Below are 26,209 nucleotides of genomic sequence, written 5' to 3'. Positions count from 1 at the left end.
ATTTTAGAGTGCTGGGTTCTGGAATATGTGGAATATTAAAGAGTGCTGGGTTCTGGAATATGTGGAATATTAAAGAGTGCTGGGTTCTGGAATATGTGGAATATTGAAGAGTGCTGGGTTCTGGAATATGTGGAATATTAAAGAGTGCTGGGTTTTGGAATGTGTGGAGTATTAAAGAGTGCTGGGTTTTTGAATATGTGGAATATTAAAGAGTGCTGGGTTCTGGAATATGTGGAATATTAAAGAGTGCTGGGTTCTGGAATATGTGGAATATTAAAGAGTGCTGGGTTCTGGAATATGTGGAATATTGAAGAGTGCTGGGTTTTGGAATATGTGGAATATTAAAGTGTGCTGGGTTCTGGAATGTGTGGAATTTTAAAGAGTGCTGGGTTCTGGAATATGTGGAATATTGAAGAGTGCTGGGTTCTGGAATATGTGGAATTTTAAAGAGTGCTGGGTTCTGGAATATGTGGAATATTGAAGAGTGCTGGGTTCTGGAATATGTGGAATTAAAGAGTGCTGGGTTCTGGAATATGTGGAATATTGAAGAGTGCTGGGTTCTGGAATATGTGGAATTAAAGAGTGCTGGGTTCTGGAATATGTGGAATTAAAGAGTGCTGGGTTTTGGAATATGTGGAATATTAAAGAGTGCTGGGTTTTGCTGTTTGTGTGGCTGGGGATTCATTAATTTTTCTGGGTTTTTCCATCCCTAGGCTGTCCTGGGTGCTGCTCTACGTGAGCCTGATTTTTGTCATGTCCATCCTGATGGCTGTGATTGCCACAGCCTCGTCCCTGTTCCCCCAGAGCAGTGCCTTTGTCATATTCCTCCTTTTCTTCCTCTATGGAGTCTCCTCTGTGAGTATTCCTGGCCCTGGGGCTTTGTTTTATTCCCTTCCCACCTGATTTGTTCCCTCTGCCAGAATATTTGTTCTTCCTGTGGGGTTGAGCAGTGCTGGGAGTCTGAGCTGTCCCAGCCCTTCCTGGGGTTTTCTCCTGGTTTTAGGATGTGGTACAGGTGTCACCCATCCCCTTGAAAAATGCTTTTCCCTCCTGAAATATCTGAGTTTCTAATGATGAGTTTATATATGATGAAAACTCATCAGGTTTTGAGTTTTCAGCCCTCCACAGAACCATTCTTCACTCCAGATCCTCTTCAAAACATTTCCTGTTACTACAGAGTTTAATGTAAAAAACCTAATAAACTGTCAGAGAATGATAAAAAATACATCATAAATATATTTATCTATCCAGTTGCTTGTCTGAATTGATAAGAGGAACAGTTGGACTTGATCTTAAAAGTATTTTCCAGCTGAAAATGATTCCATGAACCTGTGCTGTAGTGATTATACCAGGAAAATTATATTATAAATTATATGATTGAAATTATATGATTGTCAGAGGCAGCTATGGTATTTTCCCTTAGATTTTTTGACACAATTTCTATATTATTATTATTATTATTATTATTATTATTATTATTATTATTATTATTATTATTATATTTTCCCTTCGTTTTTTTACACAATTTCCATATTATTATTATTATTATTGTATTTTCCCTTGGTTTTTCCACACAATTTCTTTTTTATTGTTGTTATTATTACTATGGTATTTTCCCTTAGTTTTCCCACACAATTTCTATATTATTATTATTATTATTATTATTATTGTATTTTCCCTTAGTTTTTCCACACAATTTCTTTTTTATTATTATTACTATGGTATTTTCCCTTAGTTTTCCCACACTATTTCTATATCATCATCATCATCATCACCATCATCATTATTATTATTATTATGGTATTTTCTCTTAGTTTTTCCACATATTATTATTATTATTATTATTATTATTATTATTATTATTATTATTATTATTATTATTATTATTATTATTATTATTATATTTCCCCTTAGTTTTTCCACACAATTTCTTTTTAATTATTGTTTTTATTACTATGGTATTTTCCCTTAGTTTTCCCACGCAATTTCTATATCATCATCATCATCATTATTATTATGGTATTTTCTCTTAGTTTTTCCACTTCTTCTTCTTCTTCATCTTCTTCTTCTTCTTCTTCTTCTTATTATTATTATTATTATTTTTTTATTATTATTATTACTATTATTATTATTATTATTATTATTATTATTATTATTATTATTATTATTATTATACTACGGTATTTTCCCTTAGTTTTTCCACACAATTTCTATATCATTATTATTATCATTATTATTATTACAGTTATTATAATTACAGTACTTTCCTGTCTGTTTTTCCCTCTGCCCTCAGGTTTTCTTTGCCCTGATGCTGACCCCTCTGTTTAAGAAGTCCAAGCACGTGGGAATCGTGGAGTTCCTGGCAACTCTGGTTTTTGGCTTTGTGGGCCTCAACATTGTCCTGCTGGAGGATTTCCCCAAATCCTTCGTGTGGATCCTCAGCCCTTTGTGTCAGTGCAGCTTCTTGATTGGTGTTGCACAGGTAAATCCCCACCTGCCCCTGATGGGGGTTTTAAATAGATATTTTATTTTTCAAAAATTATATTTAAATTATACTTTAATTATATTTCTTAATTATTTATTTATTATATTTATTATATTTATTATATGTATTAATATTTCTTATTTGTGCTATTTATTAATTATTATATTTAAATTATATTTTTAAAATATGCAATATTTAAAAATAGAGCTATTCAAATGTTTTTAAAATATGCAAATGTTTTAAAACTATAAAACTTTTTTTCATAGCAGTTTAATATGCAGCACCATAAAGGAGCTGTTATTCTTTGTGTCCATTATGATAGCACCATAAAGGAGCTGTTATTCTTTGTGTCCATTATGATCTCAGTCACTTTCTCATTATTTTGGGGTTTTTTTGCCAAGTTTTTTGCCAAGTTTTGGGTTGTTTTTTTTTTTTTTTTTGCACTGTGCTGGTTTTTGCCTTTTTGGTGTGTGACATCTCTCCCTGCAGGTCATGCACCTGGAGGATTATGAGGATGGGGCAACATTTGCAAACATCAATGCTGGTCCTTACCCTCTGTGTATCTCTCTGATTCTCTTGGTGCTGGACAGCATCTTTTACCTGCTCGTGGCTGTCTACCTTGACCAGGTGATCCCAGGTGAGTTCCTGACAGACCCTGAGCTCTGGGAGGATCAGCCTGGAATCCTGAGCTCCCCCAGCTGCTGCCATCTCCTTCCTGAACTCTCTGGAGAAAGGAGGTGATGCTGTTTTCACACGGATTTTTACACTTCTGGCTGAAATCATTTGTATTCTATAACTATGTATATATATATATTCTTCAACTATATATATATATTCTTTATATTCTTTAACTATATATATATATAGTTAAAACTGTGAGGAAGAGTTTTGGCCTGCTCTTAAAAAGCTTAATTTTCCCCTTTTTCTAGAGGAAAAACTTCCTTCCTGAGTTAACTACAACCTCAACTCACACATTTTCAGGGACCCCCAACAGAGGGAGGAATGAATGAATCTGATTCCATGTTCTTACAAGGCTAATTTATTATTTTAAGATCTATATTATATAAAAGAATGCTGTACTAAACTATACTAAGGAATACAGAGAGGAGGCAGACAGAAGGCTAAAAAGATAAAAATGAAACTCGTGACTCTTTCTGGAGTCTGACCCAGCTTGGCCCCAGTTTGCCATTAAGTCAAAATAATTCACAGCAGAAACCAATAAACAATCACCTGTGGGTAAACACTGTCCAAACACATTCCAAAGCAGCAAAACACAGCAGAAGCAAAGCAGATAATCATTGATTTCATTTTTCTCTGAGGTTTCTCAGCTTCCCAGGAGAAGAATCCTGGGCAAAGGGATTTTTCAGAAAATTTGATGGTGATGGTCAACCTTTCCAATTTCCTCCTGGAGGGCTGGAAATCAAAGGCTGCTCTGCCTCTTCCAGATCTCTCCCTGTGGCAGAAGAAGTTGAGCCTAAAACACAGAATAAAGTTGTTAATCTTGGGATTAAGAACTGGTTAAGCTCCTCAGCTCTGTTCCCCTCCAGCCTCTCTTTTTTCTCCCTGCCACATTTAAGTCACTGCTCATTCAGCACTGGGGATTTCTCTGGAATAGAAGGAGATTTGCAAATTTATTTAAATACTCAGCAAAAGTGAAGGCTGCCAGCAGTGGGGACGGGGAGTTGTGGCTTAAATGGAAATGTGGCTGATGGAATTCCTCAGGAGCAAGGGTGGGTTGGCTATGGGAGGAGCTGAAAGCCCAGAGCTGAAGTTTATATGATAGTATAATATAATATATAATATTTGTGGTTACTGCTGAAAGCCCAGAGCTAAGGAATATAATATAATATAATATAATATAATATAATATAATATAATATAATATAATATAATATAATATAATATAATATAATATAATATAATATAATATAATATAATATAATATAATATAATATAATATAATATAATATAATATAATATAATATAATATAATATATAGCAATACTATATATTATAATATATGATGATATAATATATGATATGATATAATGCAGTATAATATTACAGTACTATATATTATTATATAATATATTATATAATATATGATATGATATAATAATACAATAAGATAAAATATATAATATAATGTAATATAATGTAATTTAGTGTAGTAGTATAATATATAATATATATTATACTACTATAATATATATAATATAATTAATGTAATATAATATACAATATATAATTATTATATTATATATTATAGATTATATATTTATATATTATATATTATATATTATATATTATATATTATATATTATATATTATATATTTATATATTATATATTATATAATATTTGTGGTTGCTGCTCAGGAGTTCCTTCTGTCCTGTCCCCAGGGGAGTTTGGCCTGCGCCGCACGCCCTTTTTCTTCATGAAACCCTCCTTTTGGTCAAAGCACAGGAAAAACTACAAGGAGCTCTATGAGAGCAGCATCAACGGCAGCTTGAGCTTCAGTGAGATTGTGGAGCCTGTGCCTTCAGAATTCCAGGGCAAGGAAGCCATCAGGTACAGAACTCCAGGGCAAGGAAGCCATCAGGTACAGAACTCCAGGGCAGGGAAGCCATCAGGTACAGAACTCCAGGGCAGGGAATCCATCAGGTACAGAATCCAGGGCAGGGAAGCCATCAGGTACAGAATCCAGGGCAAGGAAGCCATCAGGTACAGAATCCAGGGCAAGGAAGCCATCAGGTACAGCATTCCAGGGCAAGGAAGCCATCAGGTACAGAATTCCAGGGCAGGGAAGCCATCAGGTACAGCCCTGCCCTATCTGGGGGCGAGCAGCTCACCTGCAATTTCAGTTCCTGAGAATCACTCCTGACTCCCCAGTGCTCAGGCTCAAACAGCACATGGATTGCAGAGCCCTCCACACAGCAAATCCCGTCCTCAGGGCTGTGGAGCCAAGCATAAATCACTGCAGGAGAGGGGTTTGTTGTTGTAATCTTAGAGATGGACCAGATAGGAGCTTAAAAAGTAGTGAAAGGTATTTTTATTACCTCCAGGTTCAGGAGTCTGGTTTTAATGCTGCTGTTCCCTGAGAACATGGTGGCTGTTGTTGTGTTATTCACCTATCCAGGACTCTCCCCACATCATCCCTCCACCAGCTCCAGCAGTCTTCCCACCTCTCCATGTGCAAGTTTTGTTTGCTTTCATACTCATTCTCTTCCCCATTACTCACCCTCCATAATCCACTCACCATCCTCATGTTCAGGGTGATGAGGCTTCCAAAATCCATCCTTGATTTGGTGCCTCCAGATAAACTGGCTGTTCTTTACATTTGGAAAACCAGCAGGGCTGGAAGGAAGGTTTCTACCTCTCTTGAAAAGAAAAATACTTGCTATTATATATATATTTATATATATAAAATACTTGCTATTATATACTTGCCATTATATAATATATATATATATAAATAATATATATAAACATATATATAAATATATAAATATATATTTATATATTTTTATATATCTATATATATTTATATATATAATATATTATATATATTTATAAATACTTGCAATTATATATATAATATATTTTTTTATATATAAAAATATAACTATAATATATATATATATTATATATATAAAATACTTGCTATTTATATCTAAAAGAATTTACCAGATTTTAATCAAGAGCTGTCAGGAATCACATCTTTGGAGTCCACTCTGCTGTCACCTCTCTTCCATGTCGTGTCTGTGGCATCTCCTGTTGTGTTGTGCAACTGCTGGGGAGTAGCTGTTCCCTTTCCTAGCTTGGGAAGCCTCTAGAGCATTGTTCCACCAGGTGAAAGAGACCCAGATTTGAAATAATTCAGTTTATCATCACAGGAAATACCTTAGAAGATGGCCAGGAAAAGCTTTCTGATGCCAGGGTGGAAATGGGCAAAGTTTTGGGAGAACCTTCCCTGTCTCTTGACTTGCCTCAATGAGTTTTTAACCCATCTGGTGCCACTTCAGTCTGGTTGGCTTGTTGTGATTGTTGCTGAGTGTTGAGGACTGAAAATGCCATGAAAGGTGCTGAAATAGTTCATGCCATGACATATCTTCTTTCAGAATCAGCTGTGTTCAGAAAACATTCAGGAAAAAGGGGGAAACCGTGGAGGCTCTCAGAAGTAAGAACATTTCAGCTTTCTGGCTGCTGGTGGGATGCAGAGGAGCAGTAGCTGAGTTGCTGAGTGATCTTTTGGGTTTCAGTTCAGGCTGGTTTTGGTTTCTTTTGGAGGGGTGGGGCCCTGGAGCACAAATGCCAGGTGTGCTTGTGTGTCCTCTCTCACACAGTGGTGTCTAAACCAAAACTGAGCCCTTCATCCCTGAGGAAAGCCTGCTGGCATCACCCAATGCCCATGAAGTGATGGCATCCCCCCTGCCCCACCTCCCTGATGTTGTCACCTCCTTGCCCTGGGTGCCTTTGAGGCGTGGCCCCCCCACAGTGGCTGTGGGACCGTGAGTGTGAGAGTGAGAATGTGAGCACTGGGATTGAGCCAGGGGCAGGAGCTGGCTCAGGGGGCCAGGACCCCACCCTGACACCTCTTTTTGTCGTTCCCTGGAGCAGATTTGTCCTTTGACATCTACGAGGGGCAGATCACGGCGCTGCTGGGCCACAGCGGCACCGGGAAGACGACGCTGATGAACATCCTGTGTGGGCTGTGCCCTCCCTCTGATGGTGAGTGCAGCCCTGGGGCTGCCCTGCTCCACAGCCAGGGCTGACAGCCTGGGGGGCTATTCCAGGATGCACCAAAATTTCCTTGGATAACATGGGAAAGAGCCCACCTGCAATTCCTGTCCACACAGAGCTGTAAAACCCTCTCTGCTGATTGCTCCTTCCAGTGGAGAGTTTTCAGTTGTCTTGGTTTGAAAAGGTGTCTGCTAAGGAAGGCAGGAGCCTTCCTTGAAATGGAAAATGTAAACCCCCTCCCTCTGTATTATTATAAATATGAAATTAAGGAGCTCTCATGCAAAGATATGGGAATAGGAATATTCCAATATTCTAGTTCTTTACTAGAAAAATTAAAAATACAAATATAGTAGTACAAAAAAAAAAAAGAACACAAACCAATGACAGGGTCAGAGCAGTCCCTGTCCCCTGTGTGTCAGGGGGTGGCACAGCCCCATCCCATGGGGGCTCAGCCCTCCTGCAGTGCCAGCTGTGGCTCTGCTGGAGCAGGGATCCTGCACAAGGGGGGAGTTTTCCTCTGCAGCTCCAGGGCTGCTGGAGATGGGCCTGGGCTCCCTCTGGCCATGCAGGGCAGCAGAAGCTGCTCCTCTGGCAATGCAGGGGGCAAAGGCTGCTGGGCTGTGCCAAAGCTCAGATTGGATCCAGGTAGGAATGCTTGGCTCCTCCCCTGGGCGGAGCATCTCCCCATGGGATGCTGGGATTGGATCAGCCATGCAGGGACACTCACTGGCCCATGGACAGAAGATAATTAATAATTAATGGCCCATGAACAGAAGATAATTAATAATTAATGGCCCATGAACAGCAGAGATCTCCTGGAGGGAGGATTGGTTGGGAAGAGATAAAGGAACCTGCCCAATGAAGAGCAGAGAACTGCCCCAGCTGTGACAGGATGAAACTGGACACACACCCCCAGCTACACCTCTCAACCTGAGACACCAGCCCATGGCAGGGGGTTGGAATGAGATGAGCTTTAACCCAGTCCAGCCCAAACCATTGGAGGATTTTATGCTCCTTTCCCTCAGGGTTTGTGTCAGTCTATGGGCACAGGGTGTCGGAGATCGACGAGATGCTGGAGGTGCGGCAGATCGCAGGCGTGTGCCCCCAGGCCGACATCCACTTCGACATCTTAACTGTGGAGGAGAACCTCTCCATCTTTGCTGCCATCAAGGGCATCCCTCAGAACGATTTGATACAAGAGGTAACTCACCTGGCCACGGGTGTTGTCTTACATGAGCGTTTTTAACCTGTAAATCAAAATATCCCTGCAGGGTTTTCCTTTTGCAGGGAAATATTCCTGTGTGGTACAGTGGACAGAGAGGTAACAGGCAGATTTTTAGACAAGGATAAACTTTTAATTTTTCCTAAGATTGAAATGCTCATGAAATGTTTTAAATCTGGCATCTAGCTCCAATTATAGACACCATTAAACTTTGTGTGTAGGTTGTGCAGTTCAGACACAGAACACTCTGGGAACCAGCAGCAGTTAATTTGAATGTTAATTGTTAACAATCTGGTTTTAAAATTTTATCTTTTTTTTTTTTTTTAACAGTAAATGTGTTTCTTGTGTTTTCAAGGTGCAGAAGGTGTTGCTGGATTTGGAGATGCAGCCCATCAGGGACAATCAAGCCAAAAAATTAAGTGGGGGGCAGAAGAGGAGGCTGTCAGTGGGAGTTGCTGTTCTTGGGAACCCCAAGGTGAGAGGGACAGAATTATTCTCAGCTTGGTGTTGCTGATCCATGGAAGGCTTGTTCTTTTTTGTCACAACCAACTAATGTGCAAAATGCAGAAATTGTTCCTTTGAGCACCTTTTTTTCTTCATTTGTGGTTTAATTACAGTCATTGCTGTCTCTTAGCCTTTGTGCTTGAGGCTCAGTAATGGCAGCAGCCTTGGGTTTGATCTCTTTGGCAACTAAATAGCATGGCAAGTTCTGTGTGTAATTTCTGGCAGGTAGCATTTATCCCCCAGCAGGGAAATCATTGGATGCTTTCCTTCCAAAGCCATCCAGGAGCTGGGAGCTGGAGCAGAGCCAGAGAGCTCATTTGTGTTGCAGCTCTGTAATTTCTGGCCTGTGAGGATGGGGACTGCTTTGAGATCTGTGGTTAAAAATGATGTGTGTGACACTTCCTGGGGGTTTTCAAAGCAGGTGTGTGCTTTTAACCACCCCTCTGTAGAAAGAGTGAATCCATGGCTAAGTTGTGATTCTACTACACAATTCCATTGGAAGCAGAATAAAGCAGGCTGTGGCATGAATTTATCACAGGATTTTTCCATTTGTCACAAGGGCAGATGGATGTATTCAAAGCACAGTGACAAAAGCTGCCTTGTTCATCTGGGCTGTTTCCTATTTTACCGGAATTAACTGGCAGGTTTCAAACAAACCCTTCTGGGTGTGCTGGGGTATAGCAGATGTTTTTTTCTCAGACATTGGAGAGGAATGATGAGGAAGAGTCCATCTTATCAGAAGACTAATTAAGTACTTTATTATACTATATTATTCTGTTATGTTACATTACATCTAAACTGAATCTGCCAAGCACTCAGCTGCACTCCACTGCACAGAATCTTGTGACTGTCAGCCCACACACACACACTTGGATTCAATTGATCAGTGAATCAAAACACTCACTCCAGAATCCAGTTATCAATTCCCTTCAGGTCAACAATCTTCCACAATGCATTCCCCTTGTGAACAACACAGGAGCAGTAAATGAGATAAGAACTGTTTTTCCTTTTTTCTGAGGTTCAGAGGATGTGAAAGCCAGAAATATTCCTGGGAAGAGCTGTGCCTTGCTTTTCCCTGTGGAGAGCAGTGTGGCTGCACTGGGGAGGGGTTACTGAGCTCGGGGGCTGTGGCTTTGAGCAGCCCTGGTGGTTTTGCCCCCAGGTTTTGCTGCTGGATGAGCCCACGGCGGGGATGGATCCCTGCTCCCGCCACATCGTCTGGAACCTGCTGAGGAGCAGGAAAGCCAACCGTGTGACAGTGTTCAGCACCCACTTCATGGATGAGGCTGACATCCTGGCTGGTGAGCCCTGCCCCAGCCCAGCTTCAGCCCCCAGCCCTGGGCTACCACTGGTGTGCAACCCAGAGGGGAATTTGGGAGGAAATTGTTGATTTTCTGCCTCCTGACTTCCCTTTCCAGATCGTAAAGCTGTGATTTCCCAAGGGATGCTGAAATGCCTCGGCTCTTCTCTCTTCCTCAAGAGCAAGTGGGGCATTGGTTACCGCCTGAGGTAATTCTGTGCTCAGTTTTGTACCTCTCAGGGGCCATTATGCATCTCTGTTTTTACTGTTTTATGTTGGAATCTCTAAGAAAGAACCCCCCAGAACGATCCTTTTATTCTTGAATTAATGCCTTGTGAAGGCTGAGCTGGAGCAGAGGCTGGGCAGAGTTACAGAATAAAGCAGGGATTTATTCAAAGCATCTCCTCCATGGATCCACCTTGGGCAGCACCAGAGCCCAGCCAGGGCTGCACCCAAGATGAACCAAAATGGTCCCAAAATGAACCCAAGATGAACCAAAATTGTCCCAAAATGAACTCAAAATGGTCCCAAAATGAACTCAAAATGGTCCCAAAATGAACCCAAGATGAACCAAAATGGCCCCAAAATGCACGGCCGGGCACGGGGTCTCTCCCTGGGATCAGTTCTGCTCCATTTGCATCTTGCAGTTCATTGTCCCATTCCAGCTTTAGCCCCTGCAGTCCCATCCTTGTTTTTCTCTCTCCAGCCCACGGGGTTTGTGCTCTTGGGCTGAGATTTGGATCATTTGTCCTTGGTGCCCAGCTGGAGCAGGAATTGTTTTGTGTCCCTGCTCTGTGCACAGAGCTTACCAACATTTAATATGAAGCTCAGAACTACGCACTAAAGAATCTGAAAATCAGAAAAACAGAATCTGAAAACCAGAAAATCTAAATCACAGTGGTACAACTGAATGTTTGCTGCAGTGCCAGGAGCAGGCCAAGCTCTAAACCCCAATTCCTGCTGTGTTTTTCCAGCATGCACATTGATGCCTACTGCAACACAGAGGCCACCACGTCTCTGATCAGGCAGCACATCCCTGCAGCCAGCCTGATCCAGCAGAACGATGAGCAGCTCGTGTACACCCTCCCTCTCAAGGACATGGACAAGTTTGCAGGTATTTGTGGGGTTTTGTGTTGCAGGGATCAGTGATTGCAACAGGGGGTGTTTATTAAGTGTGGCTTTAAGCTGATGTTCTTGATAAAAGTGTCAGTTGTGCTTTGATGTTTTTATATTTATTATTGTTTGGTGGTGAGTCAGGGAGGGTTTTCTCAGGTGAGGGAGGGTTTGGTCACCCCTTCCAGTGAGGTGTGAGGGTTGTGGGTGCCCAGCAGCAGTGGCTGGGGAGATGCCTCTGTGGTGAGGAGTCCCTTGCACCTGAGCATCCCCTGGTCCTGCAGAATCACCATCCTCTTGCAGAGGGTCCAAGGAGCAGGGCTGGCAGGAAGCAGGAAAGCCCCAAATCCTACAAAAACCCTACAAAAACCTTACAAACTCTTGTGAACTGCAAAAAGCATTGTGTGACTGCCTTGAAATTCCATGGAGAGAGGGAGCAGAGGGGAGGATTTCACTAGATGGCAGCAATTATCTGAGCAGTCCTGGGCAGGGCTCCTTGCTCTCCTCCCAGAAATAAATGGAATAAATCCTGTGTGGGAAGCCAAGGGAGCATCAATATTGATGGGAACATGCAGTTGATATTCCATAAAGATTTTTTTTTCCCTGCTGCATTGAGGTTAATGATTTATGAGCTTTGCAAAAAGTCTGAGATTGAATCAATTCCCCCAAACTATTTCAGGGGGAGCTGAGGTTGGGAACACACATTGTCAGCTGGGACAGGAGAAACTGTGGAGGGGTGAGGAGTATTGTCAAATATCCAAGTGCTCCTCCTATTTTGTACATTTGAATTTCCCTTCAGCTTCACCTTGGCTCTGAAGCTCCTTTTTTTAAAGTCCTGATTTCATAGGATTGACAAAAACCCAGGAACATTTTTCACCCAAGGTGCTGTGAAGTTCTCCCACTCTGAACCTCACATTGGTCTTCAAGTTCTGTGCCCTGTCCAGCATCTCCTGCCTGGTTAACCTGGCCTTAAACACCTGGCAATTCTTATATATATATATATATACATTTTTATATATTTATAGATATGAAATGACTATTAATTATTTTTATAGAGTGACTCAGTGGTTTTATGTGTAAGCTCCTTTGTCCCTGGGCAGGGATTTAGGTAGGATGAGCTGTCCTGGGTATGATTTTTCCAGGAGAGCTCCCCTTGAACCTGCCCTGAGGAAACTTTGAGCCCAGCAGCTTCAGGATGCTGAGCCAGGTTTTAGAAGCAGCACAACTTCAGCAAAACCAAAACCCCATTTCCTGACCACAGAGCCTGAAATTTCATCCTCAAAGGAGCCTGTCCCACCTTGGTTCTCAAACCACAACTTTCTGCTTTATTGGCTACTCCCACATTCCTGATTTTCCCAGCAAGCAGGAGCTTCAGGATGTGTGTGATGTGCCTGAAGAGCTCCTGGCAGGTGCTGGAGCAGAGTTTCAGAGCTGCCTCTGTCCCTAGGTCTGTTCTCTGACCTGGACACCCATTCCCACCTGGGGGTCATCACCTATGGCGTGTCCATGACCACGCTGGAGGACGTTTACCTGAAGCTGGAGGTGGAGGCAGAGATCGACCAAGCAGGTGGGAAGGAGCAGGGCTGTGCCCTCAGCTTTGCTTTGCTCTCAGTTCCTGTGGGACTGGCACTGCCAGAAGGAGGGAACAAAGAAAAGGATGCCCTTCCTTCACAGGGAGCTGCTCCAGCATCTGGGCATCCTTTGGTTCTCAAAACTTCCCAGGCTTTTGACATATTCACATGCAATATTCAATATTTTATATTGTATATTCAATATTTTATATTCAGTATTCAAGAGGAAGCAGGAAAGCCCCAAATCCTACAAAAATCCTACAAAAACCCTACAAACTCTTGTGAACTGCAAAGAGCATCGTGTGACTGCCTCGAAATTCCAATTATTCAATATTTAATTACAAAATACTACTTAAACTCATGAAGAAGAAGGTAAAGAAGAAGGACTTCTGCTTCTGCTTTAGAACTTTTATTTTGTTTTATATATATTACTATATTTAAAATATATATATTATATATATTATATATTACTTTATATATATTTTATATAATATATATTTTATATAATTATATATAATTTTTACATATTATATAATTATATAATATGTAAAATTATATTTATATATAAAAATTATATTTAAATTATAAAATTATATTTATATATTACTATATATAGTCATATATAAATATTATATATAAATAATATAGTAATATATAAATATTAAATATAATATTTATATATTACTACATATATTATATATTACCATATCTATAATATATAATATATACTACTATTTATTATATATAAATATATATACTATATATATAATATATTAGTATATATATTATATATTACTATATTTAAAAACCCCTAACTCTAAGTTTTTTACTTTGTGATATCACACACCTCTAATTAAACTCCACACTCGTAATCTTAGTGCTGTTAATTAATTTTGGAAGCATTTTCCACAGCCTCAGGTGAAATGCTCTGTTCTCCTGGAGGTCAGAGTCTGCCAGCCCAGAAAGTTTAAAATTCTCAGCAACCAGGACTCCAGCACAGGAAAAGGCACAGAATTGGCTGATTCTGGGAGCATCCAGGGGAAAAGCTTTTTACTGATGAATTTTTCATCCAGCCAGCTCACATCTGACTGCTTGGCTTTACTTGCCTTTTAAAATGCCCTTTTTGGTTTACTTGCCTTTTAAAATGCCCTTTGTTCTCCTAATGGAATTTGCTTTTAAGAAATTATAAATGTGCAAAGGGTAAAATTAATTTTCAACCTTTTGTGTGAACAATAGCTGCACTTAGGGCTGAAACAGCTCAGCTTGTCTCACTTTAAATCAACTTTCAGTCCAAATGAAAAGTTGGGACTGCTTAATATTACTCCAGAATGAGTCAGTTGTTTTTTTAATGTCAGTTTTGAATGGATTGAGCTGTTTTAATTGTTCTGGAGCTTTCTGTGTGATCCAGAATTATTAATGTGAGTAAATATATGGACTCTGTAGCTGGTATGGAAATTACTCCCTAATGAGAGAGACTGCACAGAGTTTCTGAGTGGCTTTAGGAGGATTTAACAGCTGGGTCTGCAGGTGCTGGGTAATGCAGGTGCACACACAGCCCAAGGGTACAAAACTGGGGCAAATCTGCACCTTTTGGTGGCAAAATTTTGAATCACAAGTCCCAGCTGGGACTGGATGGGGTTGCCCAGCCCAGGGAAGTGCTGGACTCTGTCCCTGGAGGTGTTTATGGGGTGGGTGTTTATGGGATGGCCCCTGGTGCCCTGGTCTGGTTGGTCACAGGCTGGACTCGGGGATCTCAAAGGTCTTTCCCAGCCCTGTTGGTTCTGGGATTTAAACCACCAGGGTTTTTCCTGGGAAATGCTCCTTTATTTCTGCTGGGTCAGCTTGAAATCCCTGCCATGGGTGGGGTTGGGCTGGATCAGGGTCACTGGGTTTGGGGTTAAATTTGGGGATGGGGATGGGATTGGGATGGGGGTTTGATGGGATGGGATTGGGATGGAATGGAATGGGATTGGGATGGAATGGGGAGGGTATTGGGGTGGAGTGAGATGGGGATAGGATTGGGATGGGATAGAATTGGGATGGGATGGGGATGGAATTGGGATGAGGATGGGATGGGATTGGGATGCGATGTAATTGGGAGGGGATGGGGGTGGAGTGGGATGGGATAGAATTGGGATGGGGATGGGGGTGGAATGGGATGGGGACAGGATTGGGATGGGATTGAGATGGGGATAGGATTGGGATGGAATGGGTCTAGGATTGGGATTGATATGGGGATAGGATGGGGATGGGATTGAGATGGGGATGTCATGGGATTGGGATGGAGTGGGATGGGATAGGATTGTGATGAGATGGGGATGGGATAGGATTGGGATGGGGATGGGATGAGGATTGGGATGGGGATGGAATGGGATTGGGATGGAGTGGGATGGGATTGGGATTGGGATGGGGATAGGATTGGAATGGGGTGGGTTGGGATTGGGATGGGCATGGGAGTGGGATGGCTGGAATAGGATGGGATGGGGATGAGATAGGATGGGGATGGGATTGAGACAGGGATAGGATTGGGATGGCATTGGGATTGGGATGGGATGGGATGGCATGGGATTGGGATGGAGTGGGATGGGATAGGATTGTGATGAGATGGGGATGTGATAGGATTGGGATGGGGATGGGGATGGGATGAGGATTGGAATTGGGATGGAGAGGGGAGGGGATGGGATTGGGATGGGGATGGCATGGGATTGGGATGGGATGGGATTGCGATGAGATGGGGATGGGATTGGGATTGAGATGGGGATAGGATTGGAATGGAGTGGGTTGGGATTGGGATGGGCATGGGCATGGGAGTGGAATGGCTGGAATGGGATGAGATGGGGATGAGATAGGATGGGGATGGGATTGAGACAGGGATAGGATTGGGATAGCGATGGGATGGGATGGGATGGGATTGGATTGGATTGGGATGGAGTGGGATGGGACGGGATTGGGATGTGATAGGTGAGGTGAGGTGACCTCTACAGCAGGCAGAGCACGGGGTCTCTGGCCCCTGGCTCCCCCTCCTGCCCCTTTCCCCCCAGCTGTCAGAGATCACCCCCTGTTTCCCTGCCCTGTTCCAGATTACAGCGTGTTCCACTCGCAGCAAGCCCAGGAGGAGGTGGACACCAAGTCCCTGGATGACATGGAGCAGAGCCTGCTGATGCTCTCTGAGGCCAAGGCACCAGCCATGAGCAACTCAGCCCTGTGGAAGAAGCAGGTTTCCACCATAGCCAAAGTGCACTTCCTCAGCCTGAAAAGGGAGAACAAATGTGTCAGAGTTATGTGAGTACTGGGGCTCCTCCTCTTTGTGGGAGTCCCAAATCCTGCCTGAATGGCACCAGGGAAAGCACATCCTGCCCTTCATTTTTCTCCATTTAAAAAATAGCCAGTGTGGAGCTGTAATTTCTGTCTATAAATGGTTTTTTGGAGGGTGAGGGAGATGGTTTTTTTTAATAGCAGACACATAAAACTGGGTTGGCTTTCACTGAACTGTAACAAACCCCAAACTTTTATTTCTTTCAGGTTGTTGCTTTTCCTCATTTTCCTTGTAGTTCAGATTTTGTTGTTTTTCATACACCACATCATCAAAAATGCTGTAGCTGCTATCAAACTCTCCCCAGATTTGTACTTGCTGAAGCCTGGAGAGAACAATCACAAGTACAGGAGTCGGCTCCTGCTGCAGAACTCCACAGGTAGGGCAGCAGCTCCTGCCTCCACCTCTCTCCTTCTCCCAGGTTTTGGGGTTGGGAGTGAACTTTTTCCCTTGGAATTAACCCAGATGAAGAGTTTCCAAGTGCCCAGGGGTGGTAAACTGTCAGTTTGTGCCATGGGGTTTGGTTTGGAGATCCTCCTCCCATCTCCATGACCTTTTTCTTGCTGTGTCAGAAGGTGATTCAGGTGAAAGAAGTGGCCAGAAACATTGAGATAAATCACCATGAAAATCCTGCTGGAAAACATCTGGGAAAATCCCTTTTTGTTGCAACTGAGGATGTTTTAAAAGTACCCAGCAGGAACCCAGGCAGTAGAAACCAGCAGCTGTTTGAGCTGTGCATGGATAATTCTGTGTAAAATACTCCAGGCTGCTGATGAGGAGGGATTTAAAAGACAGGGAGATGTGGCACTCAGGGACATGGCTGAGGGAGGGGGAGTGGCTGCATTTCAGGATTCACAGAATCCCAGAATTCCCAGAATCCCCAGGTTGTCAGAGACCTCCAAGGCCATGGAGTCCAGCCCAGCCCCAGCCCCTCACCCAAACCCTGGCCCCCAGTGCCACATCCAGGCTTTGTTAAACACCCCCAGGGATGGGGACTCCCCCACCTCCCCGGGCAGAACATTCCAGAACTTTATCCCCCTTTGTGGCAAACACTTTTCCCTGCTATCCAACCTGGATTTCCCTTGGTGCAGCTCGGGGCTGTGTGCTCTGGTTGTGTCAGAGCCCAGCCCCAGCTGAGCACAGGCACCTTTCAGGAGCTGTGAGGGTGATGGGGGCACCCCTGAGTCTCCTTTGCTCCAGGCTGAGCAGCCCCAGCTCCCTCAGGGCTTCCTCACAGGGTTTGTGTGTTCCCAGCCCCTCTCCAGCCTCGCTGCCCACTCTGGATGTGCTCCAGGTCCTCAATGTCCCTCCTAAACTGGGGAGGACAGAACAGGACACAGCACTCAGGGTGTGCCCTCACCAGGGAAAACATGGATTTGATGGTTTGATGATCCTGAAGGTCTGTTCCAGTTTAAATGATTCCCTGTTGTTTTGTGTCCCCAGAGTCGGATATCAGTGACATTGTGCACTCCCTGGGGAGCATGAACATCCTCTGGGAGATGTTCAATGACAGTGATTATGTCTCAGTGGCACCTCACAGTGCAGCTCTGAACGTGTTTGCCCTCCAGTCCAGGCAGGTAAGGCACACACTGGCTGGGCTGTGCCCACAGAGCAGCTCCTGGGGCTGCTTTGTGAAATGCTCACCTGAAAAGCAGCTCTGGAGTCATGGAATCAGATAATACTGATTTGGAATCATATAATGGAATGTAATATAATATAATGGATGGAATATAATATAATTGATGGAATATAATATAATTGATGGAATCATATAATATTGCTTATACAAGAGGCTGCAAAGAGGAAGGAGTGGGAATATTAGCAAAATAAATGTTCTTCCATAATTACAATTATATAATTCTATAATTACAATTACAGTAAGCCAGTCAAACTTCTATTCCCTTTTTTTTCCCCACAAGGACACAGAAAGCCAGGAGAAATATTCTACTTCACAGGACACTGGGCAGAGGAATGTTTTATGATTTTTTTTTTTTAATTTGTACTGACTGAATTACAGTTTGACAGAAATACAATTCCATGGTGCTCTCGTGTGTAAAGAAAAATCAGTTTCTTGGGCTGTACGTGCTCACAGTAACAGGAAGATCTGAACTTTGGGATCATATTTAATCCCCAGCAAGGGAGCTGCTTTACAATGTGCCAGCTCTGGCTCTTGTCCCCATTTTTACCCCTGACACTGCTGCCAGCACTGCTCCTGCACATCTCTGCCTGTCAGGTTTTAAACCCATGAGCAGGATCAGCCCAGAGCTGTGTTTTGTTTCCCAGACTGGAATTGTCTGGAGTGCCATTTGTCTGAGCCTCACTGCTCCTGAAACGTGCTGGGAATTTGTTCCTGATCTCCTCCATTAGGAATTTATTCCTGATTTCCTTCATTAGGAATTTATTCCCGATTTCCTTCATTAGGAATTTATTCCTGATTTCCTTCATTAGGAATTTATTCCCAATTTCCTTCATTAGGAATTTATTCCCGATTTCCTTCATTAGGAATTTGTTCCTGATTTCCTTCATTAGGAATTTGTTCCCGATTTCCTTCATTAGGCTGTGTGTACCAAGCACCCAGAGCAGCCCAGAGCCTCCTGCAAGGCACTTGATTATGCAAAGATTCATCCCAAAGCTCAGTTTTAATTAAGGAGAGCCCTCTCAGAGCAGAGGCATTAATGCAGCACGTATTTTTTCTTCCTAGAATTATGTTTTCAACATCATCTTCAACAGCACCATGGTGCATTCCCTGCCAGTTCTGATGAACATTGTCAGCAACCTCCTCCTGCGCAGCCTGAACGTGACCGAGAGCATCCAGATCTGGAGCAACCCCTTGGTTCAGGTCAGCAGCTCCCAAAAAACCACCCTGGCACCCTGGGGAGAGGGCAGAGCATCCCTGGGGGGCAGGAGGAGTGCAGGAACGTTGTTTTTTGGGGTTTTTTAAAAGTTTTTCTAAGTTTTGTGATGTTTCCATTCCTGTAACGAACTTTCTGACACATTTTATATAAAAAACTTCTTGGTTTATGTTCTTTTATAGCAGAGGAGAAATTTGATGGACTGTTGGTTTGTCCAGTGTCACTGGAGAGGTGGCACTGTCACCCTCCAATCCATTGTCACTATTAGAAATCTCTAAATGTTGGAGTCAGAAATTAAACACTCTCTTTTTTTACCTTGGAAAGTCCAGGTATTATTTTGTTATATATTATAGGACACGTTTATTTTGTGTCCTAGAGCTCCACAGGAGCACCCCACCAACCAAGGAAAAGCTGTCTGGGGCTGTCTGCAGGGTTCAGGAGGGTGTGGAAGGTGCTGGCACTTTGCTCTGGGGAGTGCAGGAACGTTGTTTTTTGGGGTTTTTTTAAAGTTTTTCTAAGTTTTTTGATGCTTCCATTCTTGTAATGAACTTTCTTACACATTTTATATAAAAAACTTACTGGTTTATTATGTTCTTTTATAGAAGAAGAGAAATTTGATGGACTGTTGTTTGTCCAGTGTCATTGGAGAGGTGGCCCTGTCACCCTCCAATCCACTGTCACTTTTATAAATGTTGGAGTCAGAAATTAAACATTCTTTTTTTTTTTACCTTGGAAAGCCCAGTGTCCACACAGTTTTATTTCATGTCCTAGAGCTCCACAGGAGCATCCCCCCTTTGCTCTGCAGGTGTGCAAGGGGAGGAGGAAAGGGGCTTGGAGAGAGGAGGATGAGTCAGGAATTGAAGGTTCAGTGGGGCTTGGAGAACCCAGGCTGGTGGAAGGAGCTGGGGTTTGGGATGAGATGATCCCCTTGGTTCTTTCCACCCCAACCATTCCATGGTCCTGTGAATTCATTAATTAATAATTAATGAATTCATTAATTCATTCATTAATTATGGGTTTGTTGGAGGTTGCCTGCAGTTCTTGGTCTGTGCAGAGCTGGAGGGGCCTTTGGGAGAGGAGAGGACCTGCAGCAGGAGACAAATGCTCTGAAAAGTTCCTTAGTTCTTATTTATTCCTCATCTAAATATTCCCAAAACTTTCACAGGTGTTTTTCTTCCTGCTGTAGCTCAGGTGACACCCACGGACTTTTCAATTTAGCATTCACAGCCATGTTCCAATTCCTAATGTAGCAATTTTTTGGTCACATTCTGGCATTGAATAAATCTGATTTCTACCCCAGGACCTTCCAGACACAATTTTCAGGCTGGAGATCTATTTTGAAGCTCAGGTGATCTTGACACCCACAGACTTTTCATTTTACCATTCACAGCCGTGTTCCAACTCCTAATTTAGCAATTTTTTGGTCACATTCTGGCATTGAATAAATCTGATTTCTACCCCAGGACCTTCCAGACACCATTTTCAGGCTGGAGATCTATTTTGAAGCTCAGGTGATCTTGACACCCACAGACTTTTCATTTTACCATTCACAGCCGTGTTCCAACTCCTAATTGAGCATTTTTTGGGTCACATTCTGGCATTGAATAAATCTGATTTCTACCCCAGGACCTTCCAGACACCATTTTCAGGCTGGAGATCTATTTTGAAGCTCAGGTGATCTTGACACCCACAGACTTTTCAATTTAGCATTCACAGCTGTGTTCCAATTCCTAATGTAGCAATTTTTTGGTCACATTCTGGCATTGAATCAATCTGATTTCTACCCCAGGACCTTCCAGACACCATTTTCAGGCTGGAGATCTATTTTGAAGCCGTGCTCCTGGGGATCATCATCACTGGGATGCCGCCCTACTTCGCCATGGACAACGCAGAGAACCACAAGGTAACACCCAGGTGTCCCTGCAGAGAGGAACAGGGGGGTCAGAATCCTGGGATTTCCTCTTTGGAAAGAGCCAAAGAGGGGTTTAAAACAATGCCAAGGGTGGAGCAGATTTGGGAGAAGCTTTTCTGTGCCAAGCCACGTTTGGCAATAACAGCATAACACAGGGGAGGATTCACAAAATGTTCATTTTCATTAACTCTGTGTTCTTCCCCTGCTGCAGATCAAGGCTTACACCCAGCTGAAGATTGCAGGGCTCTATCCCTCAGCTTACTGGATTGGCCAGGCTGTGGTGGACCTGCCTCTGTTCTTCCTCATCCTCATCCTGATGATTGGCAGCCTCTTTGCCTTCCACTATGGTGTTTATTTCTACGTGGGCAAGTTCCTGGCTGTGGTGAGTCTGGGCTGGGCTGACAGCAGGGTTATCTTCTTTTCCACAAGTCTTTTTTATTTCCCTTACCTGATTCAGCTGATTTTTTCCCCCTGGATACACAGGAAAAATGCTTCTGGAACAAACACAGAAAGTTTTTCATGGGGAAAATGGCTCCAAGTTGGGAGTTTCATTCAGGACTGGAATAAAATCAAGCAGGGGAGGTTTGGGTTGGACACAGGAAGAATTTCTTCACAGAAAGGGTGGTTGGGACTGGAAGGGGATTTAAACCACCAGGGTTTTTCCTGGGAAATGCTCCTTTATTTCTGCTGTCAGCTTTAAATACCTGCCATGGGTGTGGTTGGGCTGGATCGGGGTCACTGAGCTTGGGGTTAAATTGAGGGATGGGGATGGGACTGGGATGTGACAGCCTGGTCAGAGAGAAATAAAGCTCAATAAGCTTTCCCAGAATCGACCTGAGAGGCTTTAAAGAGCTAAAAATGAACAATGATAACCAAACATTACAAACAACCTACAAGGAGTGTTTTTCTAATCATCTGTTTTCCCTCATTTGTTTACAAATGGGTGCCTTGTTAATTAACCCATCAAGTGAAATGTGTTAATTAAATGACCAGTCAAGTCCACCTGTAGCAAACTAAGCTATAAAAGAAGAGAGGATGAGATAAACAGAATTTTTACCACTTTGCCTTCTGATCCAACTCTGTGCCATCTCTGGCCCAGCAGCAGCAGCAGCTGCCCAGGGAGGTGCTGGAGTCTCTGTCCCTGAGGGCTCTGCTTGGTCACAGGCTGGACTCACATCTCAAAGCTCTTTTCCAGCCTTGTTGCTTCTTAAACCAGCAGGAATTTCCAAGGAAATGCTCCTTTCCTCTCAACATGAGGCAAACCTGACAAACCTGAGCCTGCTTGTGCTCTGTGCTGTGACTGGTGGCTGCTGCTGATGACAAGGGGCACGGTGACTTTGGGCAGAGCCCATCTCTGCAGAGAATTGCAGCTGGGATTTAGTGCAGGACACCACCAGAGCAGCATTCCCTGTGATCCTGGCTGGAATTGAGAGGAATCAGCTTTTCCCAGCTGCTTTGCCAGAGTTAATCGGGTTTGGGATGTGGCTGCGAGGCTGCTGTTCTACCCTTGTTTGAATTTCTGCAAAAATGCCATGGTGGAATTCTTAATATTTGCCAGAATCTCGAGGTCAGCATTTATGGGAGCCTGTGTTACAAAAAAAAAATTAAAAACAGGAAAGAATTTAAAGGAAGCTGAAGAGAGGGGGAGTTTTTGCCTCTCCACACATGATTTAATTTGTGTCTTTAGTAATACATTCTCTATGCACCAAGGCAGCAAAATACATCCAATAAAGTGACAAAGATAAATCCAGAGTTCTGTATCCCACTGAGGTAATTCCAGTTGATCCTTATGCATAAAAATTCCTGCTGCACCTTCCCTGAGAATCCTTTCCTGCCTCTGCAGATTTTTTGCCTGATTGGTTACGTCCCCTCAGTCGTGCTCTTCACCTACGTGGTCTCCTTCACCTTCAAAAAAGTCCAGAACACGAAGGAATTTTGGTCATTTATATTTTCAGTGGTGAGTGACTTGGCCTGGAGCTGGGCTAAGTGGGAAGATTGGTGATTTCCAAAGCCACAGCAAAAAATCCCAGTTGTTTTGTTGATTTGTGTGTCCCTATTGCACAAGAAATGGGAAATTTTTACCAATATCTCACTCACTGCCATGGCCTGAGTGATAAAAGCTTTAAGAAAAAATTCTTTCAATTAATTAACTTATGCTTGGAGTGTCTGAAGTGGATGAAAATGGACATTTTTCCCCTTTCCTTTGGTACAGACAGCCCTGCTCTGCACAGTGGTCACTGAGGTGTCCTTTTTCCTGGACCATTACCTGGTAACCACCATCCTGCACTATGTCTTCTCCATCTTCATCCCTATTTATCCCCTTATTGGCTGCCTGATTTGTTTCATAAAGGTGAGGGGACTGCAGGGTCCTTTGCAGAGCCCTAGGAGGTGGCTGGGGTTGGGTGGGTGTCCTTGGTGTGTCCTGTGTAGCCACTTAAGGAGGAAAATCCCCTTTTTCCTATTAAGCAAAGTGGTTTGGTTTTAAAATGGGGCAAGCAGCAAGTTTTTAATGAAATTTCCTTTCTCTGAGTGGAGGGAGCCTCCAAGAAAGATGGAGAGGGACTTGAAACCAGGGATAAAGTGACAGGACAAGGGGGAATGGCTCCAAGCTGACAGAGGGCAGGGTTAGATGGGATTTTGGGAAGAAATTCCTCCCTGTGAGGGTGGGCAGGCCCTGGATCCCTGGCAGTGCCCAAGGCCAGGCTGGACAGGGCTGGGAGCAGCAGGGGATGGAATGAGAGAGGCTTTGAGGTCCCAAACCATTCCATGATTCTGTGATATTCCAAGGAAAGCCAGGTGAGCAAGCCTAGGGATGGGATGAGGGTTCATTGGGAGTGGGTGGCTTGAAAGCAGGAGCAGCCCCAGGCTTTGGATGGAGCTGTTGGATTTTATTGTTGGGAGAGTCTCTGCAGAGCTCAGGAAGTGCTTGAGCACCTGAATGAGATGCAAGTGTAGGAAATGGAGTCTGTGTAGGTGATTCTTTACCTGACCTTGCTTTTCCCTGAATTCCCAGGTCTCATGGAAAGGCAAGAGTGAGAGTGGGGGATTCCACGACCCCTGGGACCGGCTGCTGGTGGCAGTTCTGGCTGTGAGCATGGCATTGCATTCTCTGGTTTTATAGAGGGAGAATTCCCAGGTTTCTGTGGGGAATTGTGGCTCCTGCTGGGATGCCCTGCTGTCCATCATCTTTACCAGTAAAGATGTGCTCTGATGCTGAGCCAGGAGAGCTGCTGTGCCCACCAGCTCCACATCTGCTGCCCCCACGGCCTGATTAACACTGCCAGTGTTAATTGTGATTGTTATGGGAATCCCTGCTGATGGAGCAAGAGCTCCAGAGCAAGAACAGCCCCCTCTCTGCACAAAAACCCCAAATAATTGCTTTTAAATCTCAACCCACTTTGGTTGTGCCTGCTGAGCAGCGTGTAATGATATATTTAATATTCTTGGCAACACCACCACTTGTGTGTGAGGTGGTGCAGGGCTGGAGCTGCTTGTCCCTCATCCCTGTGGGGGGGTCAGCCCAGGGTCCCCAGCCTGGCTGGTGGTGAGCAGGGTGGTTTGTGTCTGCCCAGCCCTACCTGCAGTGCGTGCTGTGGCTGTTCCTGCTGCGCTGCTTCGAGCTGAAGAACGGGGGGAGGACGGTCAGAGCAGATCCCTTCTTCAGGTGAGTCTCCTGAGTGCTTTTGATCCAAAATACTGCCCAAAGAAACTGGTTCTGAAGGTGCTGGTGGGGGTTAAACTGGGGTGTGCAGTGGGAGAAATAAAATCTCTCTGATTATCACTGAAGTGCAGAAATGGGGGGGTTATTTCTGTGACCGTGCTCACAGGGCTCTGAGGATGAGGGAAGAGATGAGGATCTGGCTCCATGTTTCAGAAGGCTGATTTATTATTTTATGATATATATTACATTAAAACTATACTAAAGGAATAGAAGAAAGGATTTCAGCAGAAGGCTGGCTAAGAATAGAATAGCAAAGAATGATAACAAAGGTTTGTAGCTCAGCTCTGTGTCCGAGCCAGCTGGGCTGTGATTGGCCATTAATTAGAAACATCTAACATGGGCCAATCCCAGATGCACCTGTTGCATTCCACAGCAGCAGATAATCAATGTTTACATTTTGTTCTTGAGGCCTCTCAGCTTCTCAGGAGGAAAAATCCTAAGGAAAGGGTTTTCCATAAAAGTTGTCTGCGACATTATTTCCTCTGCAAAATCAGGCATTTGTAAGGTTGCTCCCTATGTAAAACCAAGGGAATTGCCATTCCCAGTGCATGGACAGAGAGCTCAGCAGGGAGGTGACACAGTGGCAGTCCCTGAGCTCCTCCTGCTCTGGGATGAGCTGCAGGAATCTGCAAATGCCTTTGAGCACATCATGGTTTCACTCTGGTGCAATGCCAGTGCCCCCATGAGAATATGTTCTCCCTGGAGTCTGCTGTGAGATGTGACCAGAAATACAGCAAAGCAGGCTCCAGCTTAGGAATAAAGGGAAAAAAAAAACTTTATTAACCTACAACTGTATGTAAAAAGAAACACACACAGAACTCAGGATGAAAACCTTCCAGAACATTCCTCCTCCCCCCACCAAATTCCCAATACATCACAGTAAGACAAAACCTTGGATTCTCAGTTCAGTTACCACCCCTCAGATCACCAACTTTCAGCCCATCTCCACCCTTCAGATCATCAAGAATTTCTCAGTTCATCAAGAAGAGAGGAGTCCCTCTTGTACCATACCATGCATCCCAAAAAACTCCCTTCCTTTCAAACCAGGACAGAGCACCAAAGCCCTGAGCCAGCCTCAGCTGAGAGCTGAGCAGGGGGGGCCTCGTGCTGCTTTCCTCCCTTTTAGGAAATGTTCCACCAAAGCCAAGCCCTGGAAGTTCCCAGATGTGCCTCATGAGGAGAACGAGGATGAGGATGTGAAGGCAGAGAGGCTGAGAGTCAAAGAGATCCTGAGCAGCCCCAGGAGTGAGGAGGTAAAACCCAAATTCCCCCACATTTGGGGCTCTCCAGAGCTGCTGGGATCTGCAGCCACCTCCCTCTTCTCTGCCAGATGCCAGCAATCCTGGTCAGCAGCCTGCACAAAGAGTTTGATGAGAGGAAGGAATTTCTTCTGGGGAGAAAAATAAAGAAAGTGGCAACCAAACATGTTTCCCTCTGTGTGAAGAAAGGTTGGAGTTCAGTTGCTTGCTGTTGA

At 43.6% G+C, this 26,209-nt stretch overlaps 1 protein-coding gene across 4 annotated transcripts in view; it reads left to right on the top strand.

Moving 5' to 3' along the window:
* The window catches only part of ABCA5 (ATP binding cassette subfamily A member 5), a 48,276-nt gene that overhangs the window by 13,383 nt on the left and 8,684 nt on the right, over positions 1–26,209 (top strand). For 3 of the 4 annotated variants that reach the window (XM_077188132.1, XM_077188133.1, XM_077188134.1), the window contains 25 exons: positions 714–855; positions 2,294–2,482; positions 2,975–3,122; positions 4,887–5,117; positions 5,179–5,269; positions 6,606–6,664; positions 7,105–7,215; positions 8,253–8,428; positions 8,805–8,924; positions 10,116–10,254; positions 10,372–10,462; positions 11,228–11,367; positions 12,814–12,933; positions 16,018–16,219; positions 16,460–16,629; positions 17,694–17,827; positions 18,952–19,089; positions 20,892–21,005; positions 21,226–21,396; positions 22,858–22,971; positions 23,227–23,364; positions 24,028–24,102; positions 24,587–24,678; positions 25,862–25,988; positions 26,066–26,183. In XM_077188132.1, the coding sequence (XP_077044247.1) occupies positions 714–855; positions 2,294–2,482; positions 2,975–3,122; positions 4,887–5,117; positions 5,179–5,269; positions 6,606–6,664; positions 7,105–7,215; positions 8,253–8,428; positions 8,805–8,924; positions 10,116–10,254; positions 10,372–10,462; positions 11,228–11,367; positions 12,814–12,933; positions 16,018–16,219; positions 16,460–16,629; positions 17,694–17,827; positions 18,952–19,089; positions 20,892–21,005; positions 21,226–21,396; positions 22,858–22,971; positions 23,227–23,364; positions 24,028–24,102; positions 24,587–24,678; positions 25,862–25,988; positions 26,066–26,183 (3,350 nt within the window). The remainder of the gene's footprint in view (positions 1–713; positions 856–2,293; positions 2,483–2,974; positions 3,123–4,886; positions 5,118–5,178; positions 5,270–6,605; positions 6,665–7,104; positions 7,216–8,252; positions 8,429–8,804; positions 8,925–10,115; positions 10,255–10,371; positions 10,463–11,227; positions 11,368–12,813; positions 12,934–16,017; positions 16,220–16,459; positions 16,630–17,693; positions 17,828–18,951; positions 19,090–20,891; positions 21,006–21,225; positions 21,397–22,857; positions 22,972–23,226; positions 23,365–24,027; positions 24,103–24,586; positions 24,679–25,861; positions 25,989–26,065; positions 26,184–26,209) is intronic. The other variant, XM_077188135.1, reaches the window with a different exon arrangement.

The sequence above is a fragment of the Agelaius phoeniceus genome, chromosome 19 (genome assembly GCF_051311805.1).
Source record: "Agelaius phoeniceus isolate bAgePho1 chromosome 19, bAgePho1.hap1, whole genome shotgun sequence".
NCBI classification, from domain to species: Eukaryota; Metazoa; Chordata; class Aves; order Passeriformes; family Icteridae; genus Agelaius; species Agelaius phoeniceus.
The sequence above is the reverse complement of the archived record's forward strand: the minus strand, read 5'-3'. Positions and strand labels throughout refer to the sequence as shown.